The sequence below is a fragment of the Hydra viridissima genome, unplaced genomic scaffold (genome assembly GCF_058129835.1).
Source record: "Hydra viridissima isolate aposymbiotic clone 2 unplaced genomic scaffold, HvirCarnegie_v1 scaffold_4, whole genome shotgun sequence".
NCBI classification, from domain to species: Eukaryota; Metazoa; Cnidaria; class Hydrozoa; order Anthoathecata; family Hydridae; genus Hydra; species Hydra viridissima.
In genome coordinates, this window is record NW_028324303.1 from 6,592,410 (window position 1) to 6,616,488 (window position 24,079).

Sequence of the window (24,079 nt, forward strand, 5' to 3'; positions counted from 1 at the left end):
AAATAAAGTCAACATATTAGTTTGTTTTTATCAAAAAATTTATTATTTCTATTACAACTGTTAAACAGCTAAAATAAACATATAGTTATAAAAATGAGATTTAGTCATTTTTAGCTAAACTCTTTATTTGTTCTGAAGTTTGTTTACAAGAGCAAGGATAAAAATTAGTTTTAACCGTAAAAAGTCGGCCTTCGCTAATTTTACGGAAAATAAGCTGTCGCGGCCACTGATCTCTATAATAACTGGATAGCGCAACTCCGAGCAAAACTTCTTATTTTTTGACGCCAAAATCGCCATATTGGAAAGCCCCAAAAATTTTAATCCCGTAAGCTTTAAGTTCTGTTTTTCGGCTTATCGCTTTATCACACATATCAGATTTCATTGTTCTGGGGCTTTCCAATATGGCTATTTTGGCGTGATTTTGATATTAGAGATGCGCTATCCAGTTATTATAGAGATCAGTGGTCGCGGCCTGTTTAAGAAGGCCTTGATTTTTACATACTTGAGTGTAATCAACTGATCTCAAAATATAACTGGATAGCGTATTCAATTGTCTTTTTCAAAAAAATTTGAAGCCAAAATCGGCCTCCCAAGATGGCGGCGATCGGAGCTCTTAGCGGTGATCGATGTACATTTTATAAGGCTTTTTACAGAAATATGAAAGAAAATAAATAGAGTCTTGAAAGAAAAACTAGACTATGAAATAAAGTTTTAAAAATTTTAAAGAAATAAAATGATTTCTAAAAAGATCAGACAATTAAAGTAATTATTTAGATACTAAGGTACAAAATATTCGATATACTTTTTAATTGAAATTTACAATTAAATAATATTTATGCACAATCTATGTACCTTTTAGTTCTTAGTTACCCAATGCAGTGTGCTAGAAGGTTGGTAACATAACTGTATGGTAAGCGGCAATGGTGTCTACTTACAATTTTAAAAAATTTTATATTTTCAATTTTTGTAGCAAGATACCAGATATGTACATGCTGCATGAACTATTAGCTGAGTGCTGTGAGTACACACAACTCAGGGGTTCCTTCTAGGATTATTTAATACATAGATGTAACTAATGGATATAATATTTAATAAGAATATTAAATACAAAATATTATTTTTTAATATATGTTATTTTACTTATATATTATTCTTTGTAATATTCCAGCTCTAAATGATTGAGTCGATTGTTTTTGACTTGTTATTCAAAACGATTTATCAAAGGAATTTTTTGATAACATATATTTTGTATGTTATCAAACATTATCAACATTATGTATCTTATCAAGAAATGTATGATACCTAAATTTACAATAAACCATCTGCATTAAATGTTGGAATGCATTAGTATTTTTTTTTCATTTCGAACAAACCAGTTTTTTAAAATTCAAAGACAGAGGAGGTTTAATTAAACCAACCAAAAGTGTTGTTATCATATGCAAAGAAACTGAAAGATGTTTCTAAAGGTTGCTTGCCTCAATAAATGGCCACCTTCCAAATGAAATAGGAATTCAAAATGCCATTTCTAGTGCTGTTTTGAGATCAGCTGATTACTCAAAAATATTTAATGAACAAACTTCTCATATGTTTGACTCAAATATAACTGATAACCATTTATTTGCACTGATTAAACTTATTTCAGAAAACTATGCCAAAATACGTTTTTATCACCTGGGTAAAGAACAAACTGCCAAAATAACTGGAAAAAAGCTTAGGAAGCAATTAACAAAACTTATCATATTCAAAAACCAATCAAAAATTTTTTTGTAATATATGATATGATATGATATGATATAATTATATATATATATAATAACTCTAGAAGGAACCTCTGAGTTGTGTGTAATCACCGCGCTCAGCTAATAGTTCATGCAGCATTTATAACTTTGTAGTGCCTATCTGATAAACTAATGCCTAAAAAATACTTTATCTTAAAAAAAAAAAATCAGCTGCCTACCATGCTGTTCTGTTATTAACCTTCTAGCACAAAGCATTGGGTAGTTAAGAACTAAAAGGTACATAAATTATATAACAAATGCTAACTACCATGGTGTGGCCTAACAAAGTCCTATGCTTTAAGAAAGCATAGGACTTTGTTCTAATTTAAGAAATGACAAATTTCGTATATACAAAATAAACATTTGGGGAAAGTAACTTAGCTATTTTAATTAGATAATTAGTTAGTTAAAATAACTTAATTTTTTTTTCTAAATGTTTATTTTATGTATACGAAATTTGTCATTTCTTAAATTAGGACTTTCTTAAAGCATAGGACTTTGTTAGGTCACACCACGGTATTTGAAATTTGAGATTTCTGCATAACCAAACAAATACTTTTTTTTCACTATCATTAACCAAACTAAATTTTAGCAAATTAAAATTAAAACTTGTACTTAGTTTTACTGAGAATTTTTATTTTATTATTTTTATTCTAAAAAACGAAAAACAGAAAGTTAATATAGAACAACTTATTGTAAGAATATGTTTTGTTAAATAAAAAAGTACTTATGTTTGAAACTTATGTAAATATGTAATATTCCGCTATTTTTATGAAAAAAATCTTATGTTAAACAAAAAAACTAGATTTTTATTAGAAACTTATATATTTATCAGTATTTGAGCTAAAGAAATAAAACTTGATTATCATCAATTTCTTAATTTATATATATATATATATATTATATATATATATATATATATATATATATATATATATATATATATATATATATATATATATATATATATATATATATATTGATTGGTTATGTTGATTGGTTATGTATTATAGCTCTTGTACGTAAAATAATATAAAATAAATATATATATATATATATATATATATATATATATATATATATATATATATATATATATATATATATATATATATATATATATATATACTGATTGGTTATGTTGATTGGTTATGTATTATAGCTCTTGTACGTAAAAGAATGCTCAATATTATAATAATAACATATATATATATATATATATATATATATATATATATATATATTGCTCTATTATTATAATATATATATGTGTGTGTGTGTGTGTGAATTTTTTGAAGCCAGTTTTGGCCTCCCAAGATGGCGGCGGAATTAACGAGTGGTGATATGAAAATTAAGAAATTGATGATAATCAAGTTTTATTTCTTTAGCTCAAATATTTATAAATATATAAGTTTCTAATAAAAATCTAGTTTTTTTGTTTAACATAAGATTTTTTTCATAAAAATAGCGGAATATTACATATTTACATAAGTTTCAAACATAAATACTTTTTTATTTAACAAAACATATTCTTACAATAAGTTGTTCTATATTTACTTACTATATTAAAAAATTCAGGAAGCAGAGCAATTTCATTTTATTTTGAATAAACAACACCCAGCAATACAATACACAACCGAATTCGAAAGCGAAAATAAAACTTTGAACTTCCTCGATGTAACGATAATGAACAACACCAAAGGTAATTACGAGTTTAAAGTTTACAGGAGCCATTATGAATATTCAAACTAACCTCACTCAAATCATGACCCCAAAACTTTAAGTGCAATATTGAAAGGTTACGTCCACAGAGCTTACTCTATATGCAGTGATTCATATTTACAAAATGAGATGTAACTGTTTAAAAAAATACGTTAGCGAACCTAAGTTACCAATTAGAGCTCGCACTCAACAACATCAAAAAAGCTTAATTGAGGGCAAAAATTAACTGGAAGAAAACTAAAGCAGAAACAAAAAAATTTGATCGGAAGGTCCGTGAGGCTCTTGAGATACAGAGGCACCAATATTCCCCTCTAAATAGCGGTATTAATCTTGATAATGGGCAATTTGTTAAAACTAAATTTTGGGCACTATTTTTCACGTTTTTGCGTAAAGATAAAATTGAAAGAAGTCATTCAACTGCTAATGTCAGATAATTTTAAACTGTTTTTTTAAACTTAAAATAATTCTAATAGCTGATGATGCTTGTAACCATAATCCAGCGAAAACTTCTCATAATAAATTATTATATGTATTTAGAGGATGCGTTTTATTTAGTATTTTCTTATTAATATAACATACACTCTTATACAAGATGTCAACATTCGAGTCATATTTTATAACTTTCGGGTAATTAGCCGATATATTTTTTCGGGTAATACCCGAAATAACTATCCTAGTTCGGAACTCGGATCCCTATTATTAAACAGAATTTCCCGGCTTAATCGGCAACGCAAAAGATGGAATTTCACATGCCTATTGTAATGAGATTTTCATTACAATAGGCATGTGAAATTCCATATTGTATGAGCTAGTATTAGGTCATAAATATTAGCTCTAGATTTATCTAAATGTAATATTTTTAATTCAGTAAGATAAAAATAATTTATACTAGCTCATAGCATATCAGATCTAATTAAATTAGTATGAAATTACTGAAGTCCGGCGCCGTTTTTTACAAACACCAACAAATTTTTAACCATATCGATGGCTCCGCGCAAAATCGGACTATCTGCAATCTCCGCGGAAAACAAATTTGGCATATCTGCAATCTCCGCCAAAAACAAAATTGGCATATCTGCAATCTCCGCGTAAAACAAAATTGGACTATCTGCATTTTTGCCAGATACATTTTTGGACTATCTGCGTTTTTCGGGTGCATAAATTTTTGGTGGTGTTTCTTTAAATATTTGAAGTTTTTTATAAAATTCTACAATTTTTTAAATAATAGCGATTATTTAAACATTTATTAATAGCGATTATTTAAACACAAAACCTTGATCATAACTTGATTAAGTTTGTGAGTAATCAAGTAGTTTTAGTTAAGATAAATATGTTAAAAATAACTTATGTTATTGTTAATAATAATATAGCATATGTAACAAAACATTGTTATGTTACATACTAATTGCTAGTGTTCGGCAAAATCAAATATACGTCAAACCTTTAAAGATTTGAATTTGAACTGTTCTTTGAGGGGATAGATTTGAATTTGAATTGACAAATATCTGGAGGATTTGGATTTGATTTTCAAATATTCACTTTGTTCTCAATTTTTGCGTTTGAAAAAAAAACGCCAAATTTTACAGGCCCGCAAACATATATATCACTTTATTCCGGGGTCTTTGCAGTGGTTTCCGGAATGGCGGTCGCCTTTCAATAACGGAAAAAAAAAAAAAAAAAAAAGAGTTTTTAATTAAAGTTTGTTAATATTAAAGAGAAAGTAAAGAGCATAGAGAAAGAAAAAAAGAAAAGAAATGTAAACAAAGTACAAGATTAAAAGAAAAAACGTAGAAAAAAATATATGTAAAAATCAAAAGAAAAAATTGCAAATACAATTTAACCACAATAAAAATGGAAAAAGTAAAACAATAACGAATCGAAAAACATTCATTGAAAGAAACAATCATTCGAAAAAAGAAAATAATAAAAAAATATAATAATGGCTTGCTTGAAAGCAAAGAATTTTTTTTTTTAATTTTATTAATTTTCTGTGCGTTTTTGTATATTGTCTTGTATGTTTGTCTATTGTTTGTATTTTCCGTCGTGTATTCAAATTCAAATTTATTTTAATATTCGTTATTCTTATTTTCATTAATTATTTTTCATTATAATAGTTGCTATATGTCGTTGTTTACTTTTACGTTTTATCAGTTTTAACTGTTTGTAACTGTCTAACTTTGTTTATGTAGCTATTGTATTTATAAAGACAAGTGACTTATATATAATTATTATTATTGTTATCATTATTATTAATATTATTTTTATTATTTAAACCATTATTATTTTAATCATTTTCATTAGGTGTTTACTTAATATTAGTATATTTACTATTTGTAAACAACCTTGAAATGTATCTATTTCAGAAATATATATTACATTCCTAATTATGTCGGATAATCCAGAACCCGAATCTTTTTCTGTTACAAAAACCACCAAACGTTCACAATCAATTGTATGGGATCATTTCACAGTTGATGAGCATGACAAAACCAAGGCCATATGCCAGCATTGTCCAAAGCACAAGAACAAGTATGCTTACAATAAAGGTGGGACAACAAATCTAATGAACCATTTAAATTCTCAACACAAAAGCAAATTACTTGGGGACAGAGAACCAAAGCAACGACGTTTAGATGACATGATAATGACACCAATCGTTTATTCTCCAGATCTATTCAATGAATACTTAGTTAGCTGGATTGTCAAGAATGATCAATCATTTAATGAGGTAGAGTCCAGCCACTTTCGTAAACTACTCACTCTACTGAAACCAAATTTGTCAATCATGAGTGCGCGCCAATTAAAAAGCCAGATAATGGACACTTACAACACCAAAAAACAATTGCTAAAGACCCTTTTTTTGAATCTTGACTCAAAGGTTTCATTCACCACTGACTGCTGGACATCACCCAACAACATTGCTTTTATGGGCATAACGGCTCATTACATTGACAAAGACTGGAACCTACATGCCAAAACTCTTGATTTCAAATCCTTGCCTGATTCCCATTCAGGTTCAAATTTATCTAATGCATTCTTGTCAGTTTTGATTGAATTCGGTCTTACAAGCAAAGGAATGGGCATTACCTTAGATAATGCTTCCAATAATAATTCATTTATGGATATTTTAAATTCCAAGTACGAAATTAAAACCACCTTTGAGCATATCCGGTGTTTTGCTCATGTGCTGAATTTGGGCGCGCAAGCAGGTTTGGATGTTTTGAAAGATGATCTTGTAAAACTTAGAACAGGAATTAAAAAAATCCGATCCAGTCCTCAATCATATTCTAGGTTCAAAGGTTTCCAGCAATCAAATTGCACCTTAAAACCAATACTTGATGTCCCTACAAGATGGAACTCAACAGCTGATATGCTTAAACGAGCAATGGAATTAAAAGTTGGTTTCATTGCGTATTTTTGCGATTTTGACTTAACTGCAAACAATCCAGACTGTTGTCTATCAATTTCAGCAGATGTTTGGAAAAGGTTTGAAACAATTGTTTTGTATCTTGAACCATTCAAGGAATTTACCCAGCTCATTAGTGGTGATTCATATTCCACATTGTCTTTGGTGGTTCCTCTCTTCAATATTCTTTTGGATCACATTACTGAATGGATGACCACAAAAACCAACCCTGAAGATAATCTACACCGCTCTACAGTTGCAGCGCTCGCAAAAATGTCAAAATATTATAATTTGACTAGTGACTGCTTTACTATCTGCACTGTCCTGGACCCAAGATTTGGTATTGAATATTACAAAAATGATAAGGGCGCAAACAGCGAGTCGTATACAAAGATTATGGACACAGTCAATTGTGAATATCAAATCAATTATGCCCCAAGCAATGGTACAACTGCTACAAGCATTCAAAACGTTTCAAAATATACCCCGTTCAAATCGCGTGTTTCATCAAACCCATGTAATGAGTTTGAAAACTATTGTAATGATACAAGTAAGATAGATGGCGGCAATAATAGCAACATATTACTTTGGTGGAAATCTCGATCTGACAAATATCCAAACCTATCCAGAATGGCCAGAGATTACCTGGCCATTCCTGCTACATCTGTATCATCAGAAAGGCTCTTCTCATTAGGAAAAAATCTTATTACTGACAAAAGAAATCTTCTCTCTGCAGATACCATTCAAGCTTGCCAGTGCTTGAAGTCTTGGTTGGATTAAAAAGAATAAAAGAAGCTGTAATGTGTGAGAAATAGTAACAAATGCTGCAATATGAATAAAATTTATAGATTCAGACAGTGGCGTACCTAGGGTAAATAGCGCCCTGGGCAAACACCGATCTCGCGCCCCTCCTCCCCCCACATAAAGTGCTTAACTACAACTTTTTAATAGATGATGACACAAACTTTTAATAAAACTTCATTATTCATTATAAATAAACAATTTGTTTATGTAACATATATTAAAAAAATTTTTTTCTAGCTTTAATTGCTGCAAATTTCTTAATAACACTGTCAAAATCAATTTCTTCGGTAATTTCTCGCTCTATGCTTAGCCTCTTTTGCGCCCCTTTTAGGTTGGCGCCCATGGCACGTGCCCTGCCTGCCCTACCCTAGATACGCCACTGGATTCAGATAACTAAAATTAATAAATGAAATAAGTTAAATAACGTTCAAATATACATCAAATCTTGGAAAGATTTGAATTTGATCTAAATTCAAAATAGGAAGATTTGAATTTGGCCATTTCAAACATTTGACGCATATTTGATCAAACTATTTGAATTTGTGCCGAACACTACTAATTGCTAAATTCATCATACATACTTTGTCAATTTTATTTAGCCTTGTTGTTGTGACTAATAAGTTTAGATCAAATTAAATTCTTGTTATGTTATGTTGCAATGTTGCTAAGTGGTCTTTATACACAAGATCTGCATATAAATATATACAGGATGTCTGCGAAATCAGGGAAATGCCAGGGAATTCGGATATCTTCAAAATAATCAGGGGATTATCAGAGAAATTAGGTTAAATTTTAGAAAAATCAGGAAAGATGAGTCTTTATCAAACTTATATAACTTAAATAAGTTGTATATAGTTCACGTAATCTAAAAGTTTATTTGGCAGATAGTTTTATGAACTTCTCTTGATATATTTAATGTGGGTTGTATTATTGTTTATATTTTTGCAGTTGAAGAGCATTTTTCTAAACGAGAAATAGGTAAATATCAGGGAAAAGCTAGGGAAATCCAACTTATAATATTGGCAGACACCCTGTGTGTGTATATATATATATATATATATATATATATATATATATATATATATATATATATATATATATATATATATATATATATATAAACTATGTTAGTGTATTCTATAAATAGAGTGCTCAATGGTCTTAAAGAGCAGAGCAGTAATAAATTAGTAAAAACACTTATCTAATTTTTTCTTCCACAACTTGTTTCACCATCAATAAGTAATCAGGAAGGTTAACAAATTAATCATTAGTTAACATGTTATATATTAACCTTATATATTTATAAACTTATCTTTCACCATCACTAGGTTCATCAGACTTCCTGATGAACCTACTGATGGTAAAACAAGCTGTCAAAGAAAAAATTAGATAAGTATTTTTGCTAATTTATATATATATATATATATATATATATATATATATATATATATATATATATATATATATATACACACATATCACAATAATTTTGTGTATATATAAATATATGTATGTATATATATATACTATACGTGTATATATAAATATATGTATGTATATATATAAATGTATGTATATATATATATATATATATACATACATATATTTATATATACACATATATATTGTAACCTAGATCGTAACTAACAAAATTATTGTTATTAACCTATTTTTGTTCATCAAGCAATCAAACTATGTGGAGTTTTCTTTGTTGTCTACTTAAAACCATTCTTTTTTGGAGATGCCACTTAACTGAACACAAACTAGTTAAAAACTCATGCATGAGTATTAAACATTATGGTTTCCAACTTTTCTTAAACTTGGTTTATCAATAATTAGGATCAAAATCAAACTGAACCTAAGGTTCAGTTGGATTTGAGCTCTAAACCATTAAACATTGGTTTAATCAGATGTCACCTCAACTGCAGTGATGATCAAACAATTTTGGTCCAATTATATTTGATAATTTTTTTATATCCAAGACTTTGGGATGTAATGATATATAAAAAAGGGTTGTAATTTTTTTACTATGATAGTAATAACTATGATACAATCAAAAATAGCTGTATTTTTTCTATAAAAGAATAATTACAAAATAACAAAAAACTGCTGTTTTAAATAAACATATCCTTAACTTGCACATTGATCTGAATATCAGGCTTTTATTACTTTTACAGTATACCCAATATAATAAATTATCACATTTGTAATAGACAATATTAATTACTTGAATTTAAATTATAGTCACATTTAGGTAACTTTTAACTTTAGAAATTATAATTTAACATACAAACACAACTTATCTAAAAACATCTATAATTTTGTAGTCCTAACACATTTTTAAGATCTAACATATTTTATTTGACGATAGCAATTATACACTTGAATTAATTAATTTTGTAAGCTAAACAAACCAACTTGTTATTTTCACATTTAACCAAAACATGACTGACTGCTATATGCTATATAGTATACCTATATAGTATAGATAACACAGTAACACTACTTTTTTTTTTTCTGTTGAAAATAGACAAACTTGAAAAACACCAAACAATGTTTCGAATAAGCCTCGTAAAACTGTAAAACGTTTTCTTAATCCAGCAGCATTTTAATTTCAAATTAAATTTGAATACATAAAATTGGTTTTGCGATCAGCTACACTTTGATCAATTCATGATGTGTATACGCTTACTAAGTTCAGACTTGAGATTAAAGTAGATGCAGACTGTTCTTATTTTAGCCGCTAAAATGATGTTCTAAAAATATTGTAAATTTTTCATTTGCATTAACATACCATATGTCATATAACTATTTAAAATAATTACTTCTAAACAAAATCAAATGTGGCAAGTGAAACTTTGTGTTAAAACTTAAACAGATTTATATCTCAGGAATAGATGGAAAATAATGCAATTACTGTCTTCTTATTAACAACTTATTTCATGAGATCTGCCATTTGTAGTGAAATCACATTTTGACAAGGCGCATAATTTCATGCAATAAAAACTTTGAACGCCCGGAGAATGCAGATAGTTCAAAAATAAAGCTGGCGGAAAATGCAGATAGTCCAATTTTGTTTTACGCGGAGATTGCAGATATGCCAATTTTGTTTTTGGCGGAGATTGCAGATAGTCCGATTTTGCGCGGAGCCATCGATATACTTAATCATAAAAGCCCCAAAAAGAAAAAAAGCACACGAGTTTGTATTTATTATCAAACAAAGACACACATGCGTGCATTAAATACATACTCACAACTTTCAACAATTTAACCAACCAGCTAAACCATCTTAAAAACGAACTCAAAATTCGCTCACGTGCGCAAAAAAAATGAGATCAAAAATAGCATCTTATGTAAAAGTAAGTTGGGAGTGACGCTTCGTATCGTGCATCGTTAAATATGGTCAATGCGTCGTTAAAGATACATCGAAACACGCTTTCTAAAACAATGCATCGAAAAACCTTCATCACTAAACAATTCATTGAAAGAATAAAAATAAAATATAAAAAACTCTATGAAGGTGTTTTATATTTTGAATCTAAAACTTTATATGATCATTGTTATTTGCTATTGTACTATAAAATAATGTGAGGAGGGAAAATGATAAAATTGTAAACATTATCTTTAAGTTTTACCCGACTCAAGCTTATAACATTCGAACGAAGAAAAGAGTGAATCAACCAAGAAAAGACCTACACACAGAGAATTATTGAATTTGTCATATGAGTAAACGATATAGCGAAAAGAAAAGTAAAAAAAAAAAATAACAACCAAGAAAAGATGTACACACGGAAACTTAATCAGCCTGTCATATAAATAAATGATGAATAAGTAGCAAAACCGTAAACAACCGAAAACTTTAATAAGCTCAAAAAAAGAATAGAGAATTGGTGAGGGGGTAAGGCAGAGCTTAGAGGAAGAAGAGAAAAAAGATTTAAAGAGACTTATAGAGAATTTTAAGAGAAAAGAGATTTAAAGAGATTTAAAGAGAATTTTATGAGAAGTATTTATGAAGATTTTAAAGAGAAACTTATAGAAAAATTGATAAGAAAAGATATTTGAGTAACTCTAAATAAGCGTTATTGATTTATTGATATTTGCAGGAGTTAATGATAAAAGAATATATATCGATGACAATATTTGAGAATATTTATTAAGAAAAATAAGTAAGAGAAGAAGAACCAGTAGTAAGTATTTTTGTTTGCATTTCTATTATTAATATTATTGTTGTTATTACTATATGCGTTAAATATTGTTATTGAAAAGTTTGATGCTTTAACCGCGCACCTTACCATAGCCGCGCGGTAATATATCACCTGAGGGACTGAACGTAGAAAGCATTTAATAAAACCCCCATACCCCCCAATATTGTTCCTAACCTCCATATACCTTTCTACAACCCAAACCTAGCCCTTTCCTAACCAAATACTCCCTAGACCATCAACCTTGTTCCCAACCTCCATATACCTAATCAACACACACCAAACCCTTTTCCCTTACCCTTACCCTTTCCACCAAATATTAAATCAAATAGATAAGAAAATAAATAAATAAAATCTACCGCCCTCACAATAATGACACATAAAATTTACAAAAAAAAAACCAGGAAAATTTCAAACCTTTTTTTGGAAAATTGAATCAAACTATAAAATGAACATCATTCATTTTATTCAACTGTTTTAAGTTTTCTTTTATATAAACAAGTTTTTAAACTTTCGATACTGACAAATTTGCTCTCTTATCACCAAAAATATTTCCAGCTGTGGAAAAGACATGTTTAGAGCTGCAGAAAGCTGCTGGAATTGCTAATGTTCTCCAGACGAAGCGGGTAAGTTTGGGATACTTAACTGATAGCTTCTTCCAGTAACGAAGTACATCCCCATTATCGGCAATCGGTGTTGTTATTAAATAATTTTCTAATTCTGCCTTGATCTCGGTCATAAAGGAGGTTCTTTCTTTCATGCTATCTACCACTTTTCTAAAAGTTTGGACCTTCAAACTTTTGGAAGACCTTCTTACGTATCCAGTTTTTGTGTTTTTCATGTGGCTTTGTTTGTATCTGTGTTTGTGTCATTGTGTCTTGTTATGTTACATCATTGAGGGATTTTGATGTATCGGGTGAGGGGATGTTCTTAAGTTCAGCCTTGCATATTTTGAACACAGTTTCCTCGGGGATATCTTGCTCATATTATACCTTTGCCAAATGTCATGTAATATTAATCCTCTGTAACGAGGATCCAAAATGTTTGCATATGCGTATTCTAAAACCTTAGCTCTGACCTCTTTCATCATGGGATTGGGTGGATATTGACTGCAGTTCGTCTTCCAGATCAAAGAGTTTTGGAATGACATGGATTATTGATACTTCGTTGCATCCACATGCAAGGTTGGAGAGTTCTTCAAATTTTCTCAATAGTTCAATCATTGTCGTCAATGTAGTGCGCAGTCACAGCAAATTACACTGCGTTGGTGGATTTGTTGGTCCACAGTTCATTAAATGTTTTATCAACTGCTAAATGCCTTCATTGCATTCTATAAATCTGGAACTTTAGTACGAGAAATTGTCCTTGAAGAAATTGGCTTATACTGTCTTTTAGAACAAACTTTCACATAGTGTTTAAAGTTATCTTTATCATCTACATCAAAAAGGCAACATGGCACTTGCTACCCGAAGTATCATTGCAGCGATAACTTTACTCTGTTTATCGTCATTCCTAGACCATTGACTTTTGGTGAATACTAGGTTTGTTGGTGTTTTGTCGCCAACAAGCTCTTTCTGAATCGGGTCAGGGCAGTGGCTGCTCATGATGGTTCACCACCAGTACAACAAACAATCTATCTATTGTGAGATGGGAGAATTAAGAAAAAAGTAACGATCAGAAAAGACGTACTCAAGGTGACTCGTCAACCCTTCATGTCGATAAACAATAGAGCGAATAGAATTAAGTTAAAAACAACGACTAAAAAAAGACGTACACACGGAGACTTATTCAACCTGCCATTTAAATAAATGATAAAACGAAAAGAAGAAAAGTTAAAGATAACGACCAGAGAATTTATCATAATTTTTTGACTTTTCAATGAAAATAAATGAAATTTTCAACATTTGTTCATATAATGTGATTGTATACTATAAATTACTCAAATAAAATGATAGCTTGTAACGGAAAGGAGAAATTCAAACTTTATTGAAAACATAATCGTGCAAAAGTTTATAAACAAATGAAAAAAAAATTCATAAAAGAGGTACTATTTCTAATTCCTCCACAATATCACAGCACATTGTTTTGTTGGATGGCCTCTAGACTTTAACATTGCTTAACAACAACAAAGTACAAAGTTGATCAGAACATCTATGGGGATATTTGCCAAACAATCCCAAAGCACCTGGAATAAATCATTTTTATTGGTCGGTTTTTCACCTTTCAATTGACGATTGAAATATTCCTAAAGATGTTCTATTGGATTTAAATCTGTTGGGTTTTTACAAGGTCAGTCTGAAATAAGAATTTCTTTCAAGTTGAAAAAGTTTTGATAGAACTTACACGGTGCTTTAGATCGTTGTCTTGCTGGAAATCCAACCTGCTGAGGCATTTTGTCTTTTCCATGTGGCAGTATAACGTTCTTGATTATATCTAAATATAATTGATGCATCGATTTGCATATACTTAGATATAATCGATGCATCGATTTACTTTCAGTCTTGATTCTATTGATCCACTTCATCGCATCAATTATATCTAAATATAATCGATGTGATGAGGTGGACCATAAGAATCACGACTGAAAGATCCCAAACCATTATTTACCCCACCAGGTTTAACTGTTGGCATTTGATACTTAAGAACAAGTCTTTCATCTTCCAGACGTCTCATGTACTTTATACCATTGCTATCAAACATACAAAAATTTGATTCGTCACTGAATAAGACTTTTGACCATTCTTTTGAAGTTCAATTCATATGATCTTTTTCAAATTTCATTTGGGTTGAGCGATTATTTAATAATATTAATGGTTTCTTGGCAGGACGATGACCAAACAAATTATGCTGACGCAGGCAACATTTTGTAATATCTACTCTGTATTAACAATATATTTATTGCTCAAAATGTTATTTAGTTCGACAGCACTTTTTTTGTGGGGATATTGTCTTTATTTTCTTACCAAAAATCTGTCTTGATGTTCAGTAGTTAACTTTTGGTTTCTATATCTCTTAACTTGCCGCTCAGATATTTTTCTTATAAAGAACATTCTTCTCTACAGCACGTATTATTTTTCTTTTCTCTCGACGATTACTTTGATTTTCCCATTATTTTTTAAATTCAAGTTAAGTTAAATATTATATCCAATAAATTAATTTTAACTTAAATACATTTTTCTTAATGAAATTTTAATTTTCTTAATGGGGTATGGAATTGTTTATAAACTTTTGCACGATTATGTTTTAAATAAAATTTGAATTTTTTCCTTCCATTACAAGTTATCTTTTTTTTTTTTTAACAAATCATACTATGTAATCACATTAAAGGAATAATTATTAAAAATTTCCTTTTTAGTCTAAAGTCAAAAAGTTATAGCGAAAAAACTTGAAAAATTTAGCTGTTTATAAACTTTTGCACGCTACTACCCAAGTAGCAAACAATATTGGCGCGATATTGGCGGAATATTGGGTATGTTGGCCAATATTGGCCAAGATATCCGATATATCGCCAATATTTTTAAACCACATTGCGCAAATATTGACATACAATATTGTTAGCCAATAATGCGCCAATATTTTTGTGTTAATATTGTTGTAATATATATTTGGCCGATAAAGGCGAAAAAATATTGGAAAGTTATTATTTAGCCAATACTGGCTAATATTGACTGACATATTTTTACCCATGCGTATCTTTATCGAATTTCAATAATGGCATTTTAAAGTCAACAAGTTTGTCAAATACATAATGATTAAAAGGGCAAGTTTTACATATGATTAGCATATGATGTAGTAGTTTATTTAGTAATCTTTAGACTTTATTAAATGGCTATAATTTTTAATTTATTTTAAACTTATATAAACGCATATAAAAGAAAAATCATTAACCTTTAACGGAAAGCGTTAAAATACAACGGCCATGTTAACAAAGCAATTTTATTTTAATGCTTTATACAAACGCCAGAGTATAATATGTAGCAACTAGGGTTAGGATTATTGTAATTGTAATGAAAACAATAACAGTAACAATAATTATTGTTATTGTATTAACTTAATTTAAAAAACAATAACAATACTTGTGATTTACAACTATTGTAATTCTGTAATACAATAGCAATAAATGTTGTATTGCAATTAATCTTTATAAAACAATAACAATACTTGAAAAAAAAAGTGTATTGTAATGACCCACTACAATAACAATAAATATTGTATTGTAAATCGTCTTTGTAATACTATAACAATATATTGTTATTGTAATAAAAAAAATTTATTTTATTATCAAAATTTAATAAATGTTTTAATAGTCCAGTTGCCGACTATATACCCTTGTACCCTTGAAATAGGGTACAACTAATATTTAATGATTGATTCTATTTTACTGAAACATAATGGGAGGGGGAAGGGGTGTCAGAATGGTAAATTGGGCAACTCTAAATAGTAAGGCTATCATCAGACAGGCAATATTTGGCGGCCATTTAGAACTTAGAAATACATAACAAGATAGGTGATGCGAAATCTAAATATGATCCGAAGGTGATCAAGATTAATACCGATTGCGTATTATATTACATTTTGAAGATCAACACCGCATTTGCTACTTTTTAATCAACATATGTAAAATAATGTTTTTACCCTATTTATACAATTTTAATCGGTTAAAAAGAGAGAACTTGATTTTTTAATGATCATCATAAATGTGCTATATATGGCACACTCATGGTAATTTGTCACCACAACCACGCATAATTATAGGATCGGCATGTCTAAGTTACAAAAATAATTTTAACTTAAATTTCTTCTAAACAAAATATGTAAAAAATAAAATTTGCAATATATTTCAAATCCGTAAATAAAAAATAGCAAAAATAATAGCAAGTTCGTCAGAGATGAATATTTAAAACGTTAAAATACGTTAGCTTTTCTACTTTAATGTAAAGTAATACACTACAATAGTTATTGTAATTGTTTTCATCAAAACAATACAATAGTTATTGTAATTTTATTTCATTAAAACAATACAATACAATAGTTCTCGAATTTTATTGTATTGTTAGAAAAAAAACAATACAATACTTATTGTAATTGTTTTTCATCACAGCAATACAATACCAAAATAAAATTTTTTATTGTTTCTGTAATATTACAATACAATATTATTGTATTGTAATGTGTAATTGTATTTAATTTTTACAATTACAATTACAATAGTCCTAACCCTAGTAGCAACATCCTATTACGTTTGCAGACATCATTATGAGTTTTTTAATTTTAATAAAAACCCCGATTTTAAATGGAAATTTAAGATATATTAAGCAAAGAAAGAGAAGTGCTTATGATTCAGTTATACAATTTGTCACGTTATATATATATATATATATATATATATATATAGGCGCTACTCGACTTTCTTAGGGGGGGGGGGGGGAGAAAGTCGAGTAGCGCCTATACATATATTTGAATTTTAACTTTTAATGTTGTAGCTGTTATATGTAACTTTTAATAATATAGATCAATATCTTTATTATGTCACAATCAAAGCAAGAACTTATTAATAAGAAGTTTGTGGTAGTTGCATATGAAACAGAAGGGAGTAAATCTAAAGGCTGCTCTATGGATGTTATATGTTCTAGTTGGCTATTAAGCAACACAGAAGCATTTTATCCACATCATTTAAAGTCTGTGGCAAAATGCACAAATGCTGTTATTAACTTTGTTGTACCAAGTAGCAATTGGGGGAAATATGCAGTTCGTATACTTGGAGGATCAAGTATATTTAAGCAGATTATTTTCATAATTTTGTTATTGCTTTTTTTAAATACGAATAAATTATGTATGTACATTTTATAATATTTTTTTATGTTGTTTATATTTCTTTAAATTATTCTAGATGATTTTAATGTTGCCTCATCAATGATGGATAAACTATTGTATACCTCAAGTGTAGATATCAGTGATATTGAGGCAAATTCAGCACGAAAAAAAATTAAAATTGATAAATCAGTTGTTTGTGGTGCTGGGGTATGTGATGATGACAGTGATGAAGGAAGTTCTTTAGCTTCATTGTCACCAAAACAACCTGTTACAATAAATAAAATAAATTTACAAGCTAAATCAAAACTAAAATTAATCAAAAAACCTGTTTTAGTTGATAATGTCCACAATAGTTATCCTATCAGCTCAAATTTATTTTCACAAGTCATCCTTAAGTGCAACAACTTTATTGCCTAATATTAGACATCCACAAACAAGCTCAAATCAATCAAAGGTGTCAAATTTAGAATATGGAGAAAGCGAAAATCAATCCTATTTATTGGAAGACAGAAGATTTTTAAGTAATTGTATTTAAAAAATTGTTTAAACTTATGTATTTTTCTTTTAGTGTTATGAGAGTAATTTTTGGTAAAGTTCTTAACAATTATTATTTATTTAAAGCATTTGAAAAAAAGTGTTTGGATATGTTTGTTTCTATCCAATATGACGAATCTAAACACAAGTTGCGTCAATTAGTAACACAAGTTTTGAAACACAAGTTGCGTCAATTAGTAACAATTCTTCAATTGGAGTGACAGTTAAGCCTGATATAAATCGGTGCAATCAGTTACCACTACTAACAGATGATGACCTTGTTTTGCTGGAGGAAACTCTCTGCAACAAAGGCATGTTGGAGTCACTGGTAAAATTATTGCATTTTTTTCATCAAGTCTTGAATTTAAATAACATAAAGTTTGAAGTAATAATAGTAAAACATCTGATATAGCATATTTAGATTTTAAATACGGTTTATTTTTAAAAAAAGTAGAAAAATAAATAAATCTAACTTATCACTGCTATATATATATATAAATATATATATATATATATATATATATATATATATATATATATATATATATATATATATATATATATATATATATATATATATATATATTATAACAGTAAAAGGTTTAACAGGTTTTTTCGATCTAATTATAAATTTTTCTTAATGAATATAATAGACAAATCGTTTGGCTTCTGTTGGTGGCATTAGTTGCAATCAAATGACAAAAGATGTTATGAGTTGTTTATTTTCAAAGTCTCTCAGTTTATTATATTCAGGACAAGGTCGAAAAGGAAAGAAATCTTTTGTAAAACTGAAATGTTATGGAGCTGTAATAGGTTATTGAAGTTTTTCTTTTTTTATTTATATATTATCTATTATATCTTGGTTGTGGAGTGTATTATAATTAGCTTGATTCTAAATAATGTAAAATCTTGATTCTAAATGATGTTAATCTCTATTTTGTATTAGAATGTACTTAAAATTAAACTTTAAAAGAAATTTTATGTTGACATGTTTTTGGCTTTGATAATGCAATAAAAAACTTTATGCTTGTTTGTAGTTGCTGTTATGAAACAGTTTCCTGATTCGATGGAAGCCAAAATCAAAATGAAAATTAGCAGTTTTCTAGTGCAAGCTGTAGATCGAGATGGAGGCAGAAAAAAACGCAATGTGTTGGATACTCAACAGCCTAATGAAATTTAAGAAATGATACAAAATTATTTGTTTACTGTTTATTTGTCTTTCAGATTTTTTCTTCCTCTTACAAGCTATTTTAGAAACAGTATCAAAATTTTTAATATAATAATTGCGTCATATAAAAATTATTATTAAAATTTTATTGCATAATTTCTATGCTTTTTTAACTAAAAATAAAAAAGTTACTTTTATTATTAAAAAACTTTTACAAGTTTTTTAATAATAATTTTATATATATATATATATATGTGTGTATATATATATATATATATATATATATATATATATATATATATATATATATATATATATATATATATATATATATATATATGTATATATGTATATACAATATACACATATACATACAACCCTTCAAATTAGAAAAACTAAGGTTGGCAATAACTGCTGATTCTTGCTTTTTCTAATTTGAAGTTCATAATTTGCCTGTTTTAGGTTGGTGTCAGATCAGCTAAAACAGTTTTTAATAAAAGTTTAATTTTTTTATATTTCTTTATAAATAATTAAGAGAGAAAAAGTTTTGTTGTTATTGTTAATGTTTTGCAATATTCATGCATTGGTGAAGGAGGGGAGGGGGTCTTAATTTTGTAATAAATACTGTGTATGTACGCAGAGGGGGTAGTTAAAAGCATTCAAGAGCGTGCAAAGGGGGTGTCCTAAATAAGTGGTTTTACTGTGTATGTATTATATGGATGGCCCCTAATCTAAGTTACATTATGAAATTTTTCTATTTTTTTAATGTTTAGATAATGTTTAAACAAAAAAAAACCAATCGATATGCAGCTCGATCAAACTTTATCAGAAGAAATTTTAAGAAGCATTTAGAAGAATTAGAAACTCCAAATAGTAGCTTGCAAATAAAATTGCAAGACTTACAACAAAATGAAAGTTTATCTTGCACTAGCAGCATTGAGAGTAAGCATACATAGTATATTTGCTAATTCTCACATTAACAGTGAAAAGTTATTTTAGTATAATATATAACGATTTTTATATTTTATATATCAAATTATTTAGAATATTTGGTAGACGAGAGCGAAGTTACAGATTTTGAAATTGTAGATGATCGATGTAAAAACGAAGCGATTGGTTTTGAGGGAGATACAAATAATGTTAAATTTACTAATGGTTCTTTCTCTCAATTGAGTTCATCTGATGAGAATGATGGCAATGACTATTACCCATCTTGTTCGAGTGAAGGTGATGCAAACGAGCATAATAAAAGTTTACAGGATTTGCTTGCAACTTGGTCTGTAAAACATAACATAAGACATACTGCTTTATCTGATTTATTAGTAATATTAGGTTGATATCATTCCTTACCAAAAGATGCAAGAACTGTTTTAAAAACTAAGAAGCTTGCTGATATAATCCCAATGTATGATATCCACAACAATTGCGGTGAATATGTTTATTTAGGACTTGAAAAACAATTAATAAAATTATTGGAAAGTACAAATAAAGTAACAACTTGTGGAGACTGTTGTTTGAAACTTCAGTTTAGCATTGATGGATTGCCACTATTTAAAAGTTCCGCAAAGCAATTTTGGCCAATACTTTGTTTAGTAAATTATGATGGAACTCTATAAACCTTTTGTAGTTAGTTTGTTTTGTGGAAATAGTAAACCAATAACAGCGGAAGTTTTTTTATCTGATTTCGTTGCGGAGGTTAAAAAACTTAAGGATCATGGATTTGTAGCAGCAGGTTCCTTTTTTACCATAGCTGTGAATGCTTTTATATGTGATGCACCTGCTCGGGCATTTGTTAAAGGTATAACAAGCCACAATGGCTATTATGGATGCGAAAGGTGTAATAATATTGGACATGTTTCTCAATTTCCTTTGGAATATATGCATCTTGTATGCCTTGGTGCGACTCAAAAATTATTATTGTATTGGCTTCGTGGCTCACGAAATGTTAAAATAAGCGTAGGAAATGCTGATACTATATCTAATAATATGATTAGCTTGGTAAATTGTATTCCTTGTGAGTTTTCCAGAAAACCAAGGTCTCTCAAAGAAATAAGTCGATGGAAAGCCACTGAATTTAGACTTTTTTTATGTTATGTTGGTCCGGTTGTTTTAAGAAACCACTTACCATCGAATATATACCATCATTTTATGCTTTTAAATGTTGCTATTTCAATACTAGCAAATCCAGATACTTCTAATAATTATTGTAATTATGCTGAAAAACTGTTAAAAATATTTGTAAATGAACTCTCAAGTTTGTATGGTCATAGTTCATTAAGTTACACTATGCATAGTCTTATTCATATATGTGATGATGTTAGGCTTTTTGGTGCTCTTGATAATTTTAGTGCATTCCCATTTGAAAACATGCTTGATTCACTGAAAAAAATGGTAAGAACTGGCCGATTTCCACTCAGACAATTGTGTCTGAGTGGAAATCGGCCAGTTCTTGGCGTTTATCTGAGCAAAGTTTTGTTTTTTCAGATGAACCGCCATCCTTAAAATCTTCATTGTGTAAAACTCACCACCAAGGTCCAACCCTTACCTTTACAGGAATACAGTATAAACAACTTAATTTTGCTGGTTGTTTTTTTTCCATTGAGAAAGCAAACAGATGTGCTATACTAAATGATGGAAAAGTTATCGTAATTTGCAATATTATTGACTCAGAGCATGATGGAATAATTATCATTTGTCGCATTTTTAAAATAAAGAAAAATTTTTACAGCTATCCATGTGAGTCATCAAAACTTAATGTTTTCAAAGTTGATCAGTTGTCAGAACAATATTCATATTTTCCGTTATCGTCAATCTTTAAAAAATGCTTATTCCTGCAGAGAAAAAATTATTTTATAGCTTTTCCTTTTCTTCATTGTTTAAAGTTTATATAAGATTTTTTTAACATTTATATATAAAGATTTTGTTGTAATTTATTTAAAAACATAATACATTATTATGCTTTAAGATGACTTATTAACTAATTTGTCTACAAATAAGTAGTTTTCATATATTTGATATACTTTTATACCTTATGTATTTTGTACATAACTTGATGAAATATATATAAAATACAAAAAAATGAATATAAGAACTAAGTATATATTATAATATAAATTACTATGTATTACAATATAACATATAAGTTAGTAAAAATAGCATAACAGCAAATATATATTAATTGTAATATCTAATTATAATATACTATATTATAATTATATATATCACAATATATTATAATACGATTATAATTATATATTAATATATTATTTATGATATATCAACAAGTTAATGCTTATATATTAGTATTAATTATAATTAATTTGTTGATTAAAATTATGGCACTATATATATAGTGTCATATTTATATATTTAATTTATATCACACTATTGTGTCATATTTAATATATTGATTCAATTTTGAGATTTTGTATTTTCCATTTTAACATTATTAACCAACAAATTAATTATAACTAATACTAATATATTAGCTGTTGTTCTATTTTTACGAATTAAAACTATAAATAGTGCCATTATTAAATATTTCTACAAATCAAATCAGTTTTTTTGGCAGTATGGTCTGATATGTTATCCGAATGTTTTTGCAATATTTGTCACGATATTGGACCAATATATAAATATAATATTAGGTAAATATTGCTAAATGTAAACATTTTATATTGGTCCAATATTGTTGCCAATATTGCGCCAACATTGCTAACAATATTGCGCCAATATTGTTTGCTACTTGGGTATATATATAAACTAACTTTTATTTAGACAGAAACAAATGGGTTACTATGTGCTTTTTATGACAAATGAAATAATATATGAAATATGAAAAACGAAAACATGAAATATTTTGCCGTATTTTGCAAGATAATTATAAATTTGTATAACTTTTTAAAAGGTTTGGCTTTATCAAATGATTTACAAAAAAGCCCATTAGAAAATACACCTATTAAAAAGATAATGCAGCCAACCGCATCACTGTTAATCACATCTATACGGCATTCAAACCAGCTCTTACTTTGGTAACATAATATCGATGGGGTCCATCACGGATGGAAAAGTATGCAGTGTAGGCATCTACGGAGAATGCTGCTGTTAATAAACGCTCAATTTCTATTGCATCTTTTTAGAATTCACATAAGCGTCAGTAATCTCATAAGAGGAAAAAAAATTTAATCGTTGCACCGTAAATAATATATATATATATAATTTTTGGGACAGTGAAAGAGGCATCATACGCGGATTGAATTTTATTGTTCTTTATGGAACATTTTTTACTAATTTGATTTGAAATACTTACCAGGTGGCTTTTGTTGTTACTATTTTCGTTAAATAACCTTGTAAGCCTAGATAGGCCTAGTAAGACCTATCAATTTTGACAATAAATCATCAAAAATGGAAGTTAAAATAACTTTATAAATCTACTGTACCAGGAAGTAAAGATGTTTTTAAAAGTTGCTTCACTTCTGGATCAAACGGCTTCTTTGTAATTGAATTTTTTTTCGCTATAACTACTAATAAGTGGATCTGAGGAACAAAGCTTTCTTAACAATCTATCTTAGTTTTTGTTCGTGAACACTTGCGTAAAAAATGTTCTCGAAACTTCTTAAAATCCTTGTTAAGAGACTCTTAAGCTTTTTCA

General features: G+C 28.5%; 1 protein-coding gene and 1 pseudogene across 2 annotated transcripts; both read left to right on the forward strand.

Moving 5' to 3' along the window:
• Positions 1–17,345: 17,345 nt before the first annotated feature.
• Positions 17,346–18,485, forward strand: LOC145180245 (uncharacterized). Its single transcript, XM_080055106.2, has 3 exons — positions 17,346–17,682; positions 17,803–18,247; positions 18,348–18,485. Exons 1-2 carry the CDS (start codon positions 17,439–17,441, stop codon positions 18,141–18,143), a joined length of 585 nt encoding a protein of 194 aa, XP_079911232.2. The 5' UTR covers positions 17,346–17,438; the 3' UTR covers positions 18,144–18,247; positions 18,348–18,485.
• On the forward strand, positions 18,271–22,285 carry LOC149889589 (uncharacterized; annotated as a pseudogene). Its single transcript, XR_016452057.1, has 3 exons — positions 18,271–18,588; positions 20,202–20,370; positions 20,473–22,285. The product of XR_016452057.1 is annotated as an uncharacterized LOC149889589 (transcript).
• Positions 22,286–24,079: the final 1,794 nt, after the last annotated feature.

Bases quoted from the DNA above. Each gene is read 5' to 3' on its own strand.
- LOC145180245 (XM_080055106.2), top strand. From the start codon at position 17,439: ATGTCACAATCAAAGCAAGAACTTATTAATAAGAAGTTTGTGGTAGTT. The intron at 17,683-17,802 runs GTATATTTAAGC...AAATTATTCTAG, and splicing joins TCGTATACTTGGAGGATCAA to ATGATTTTAATGTTGCCTCA.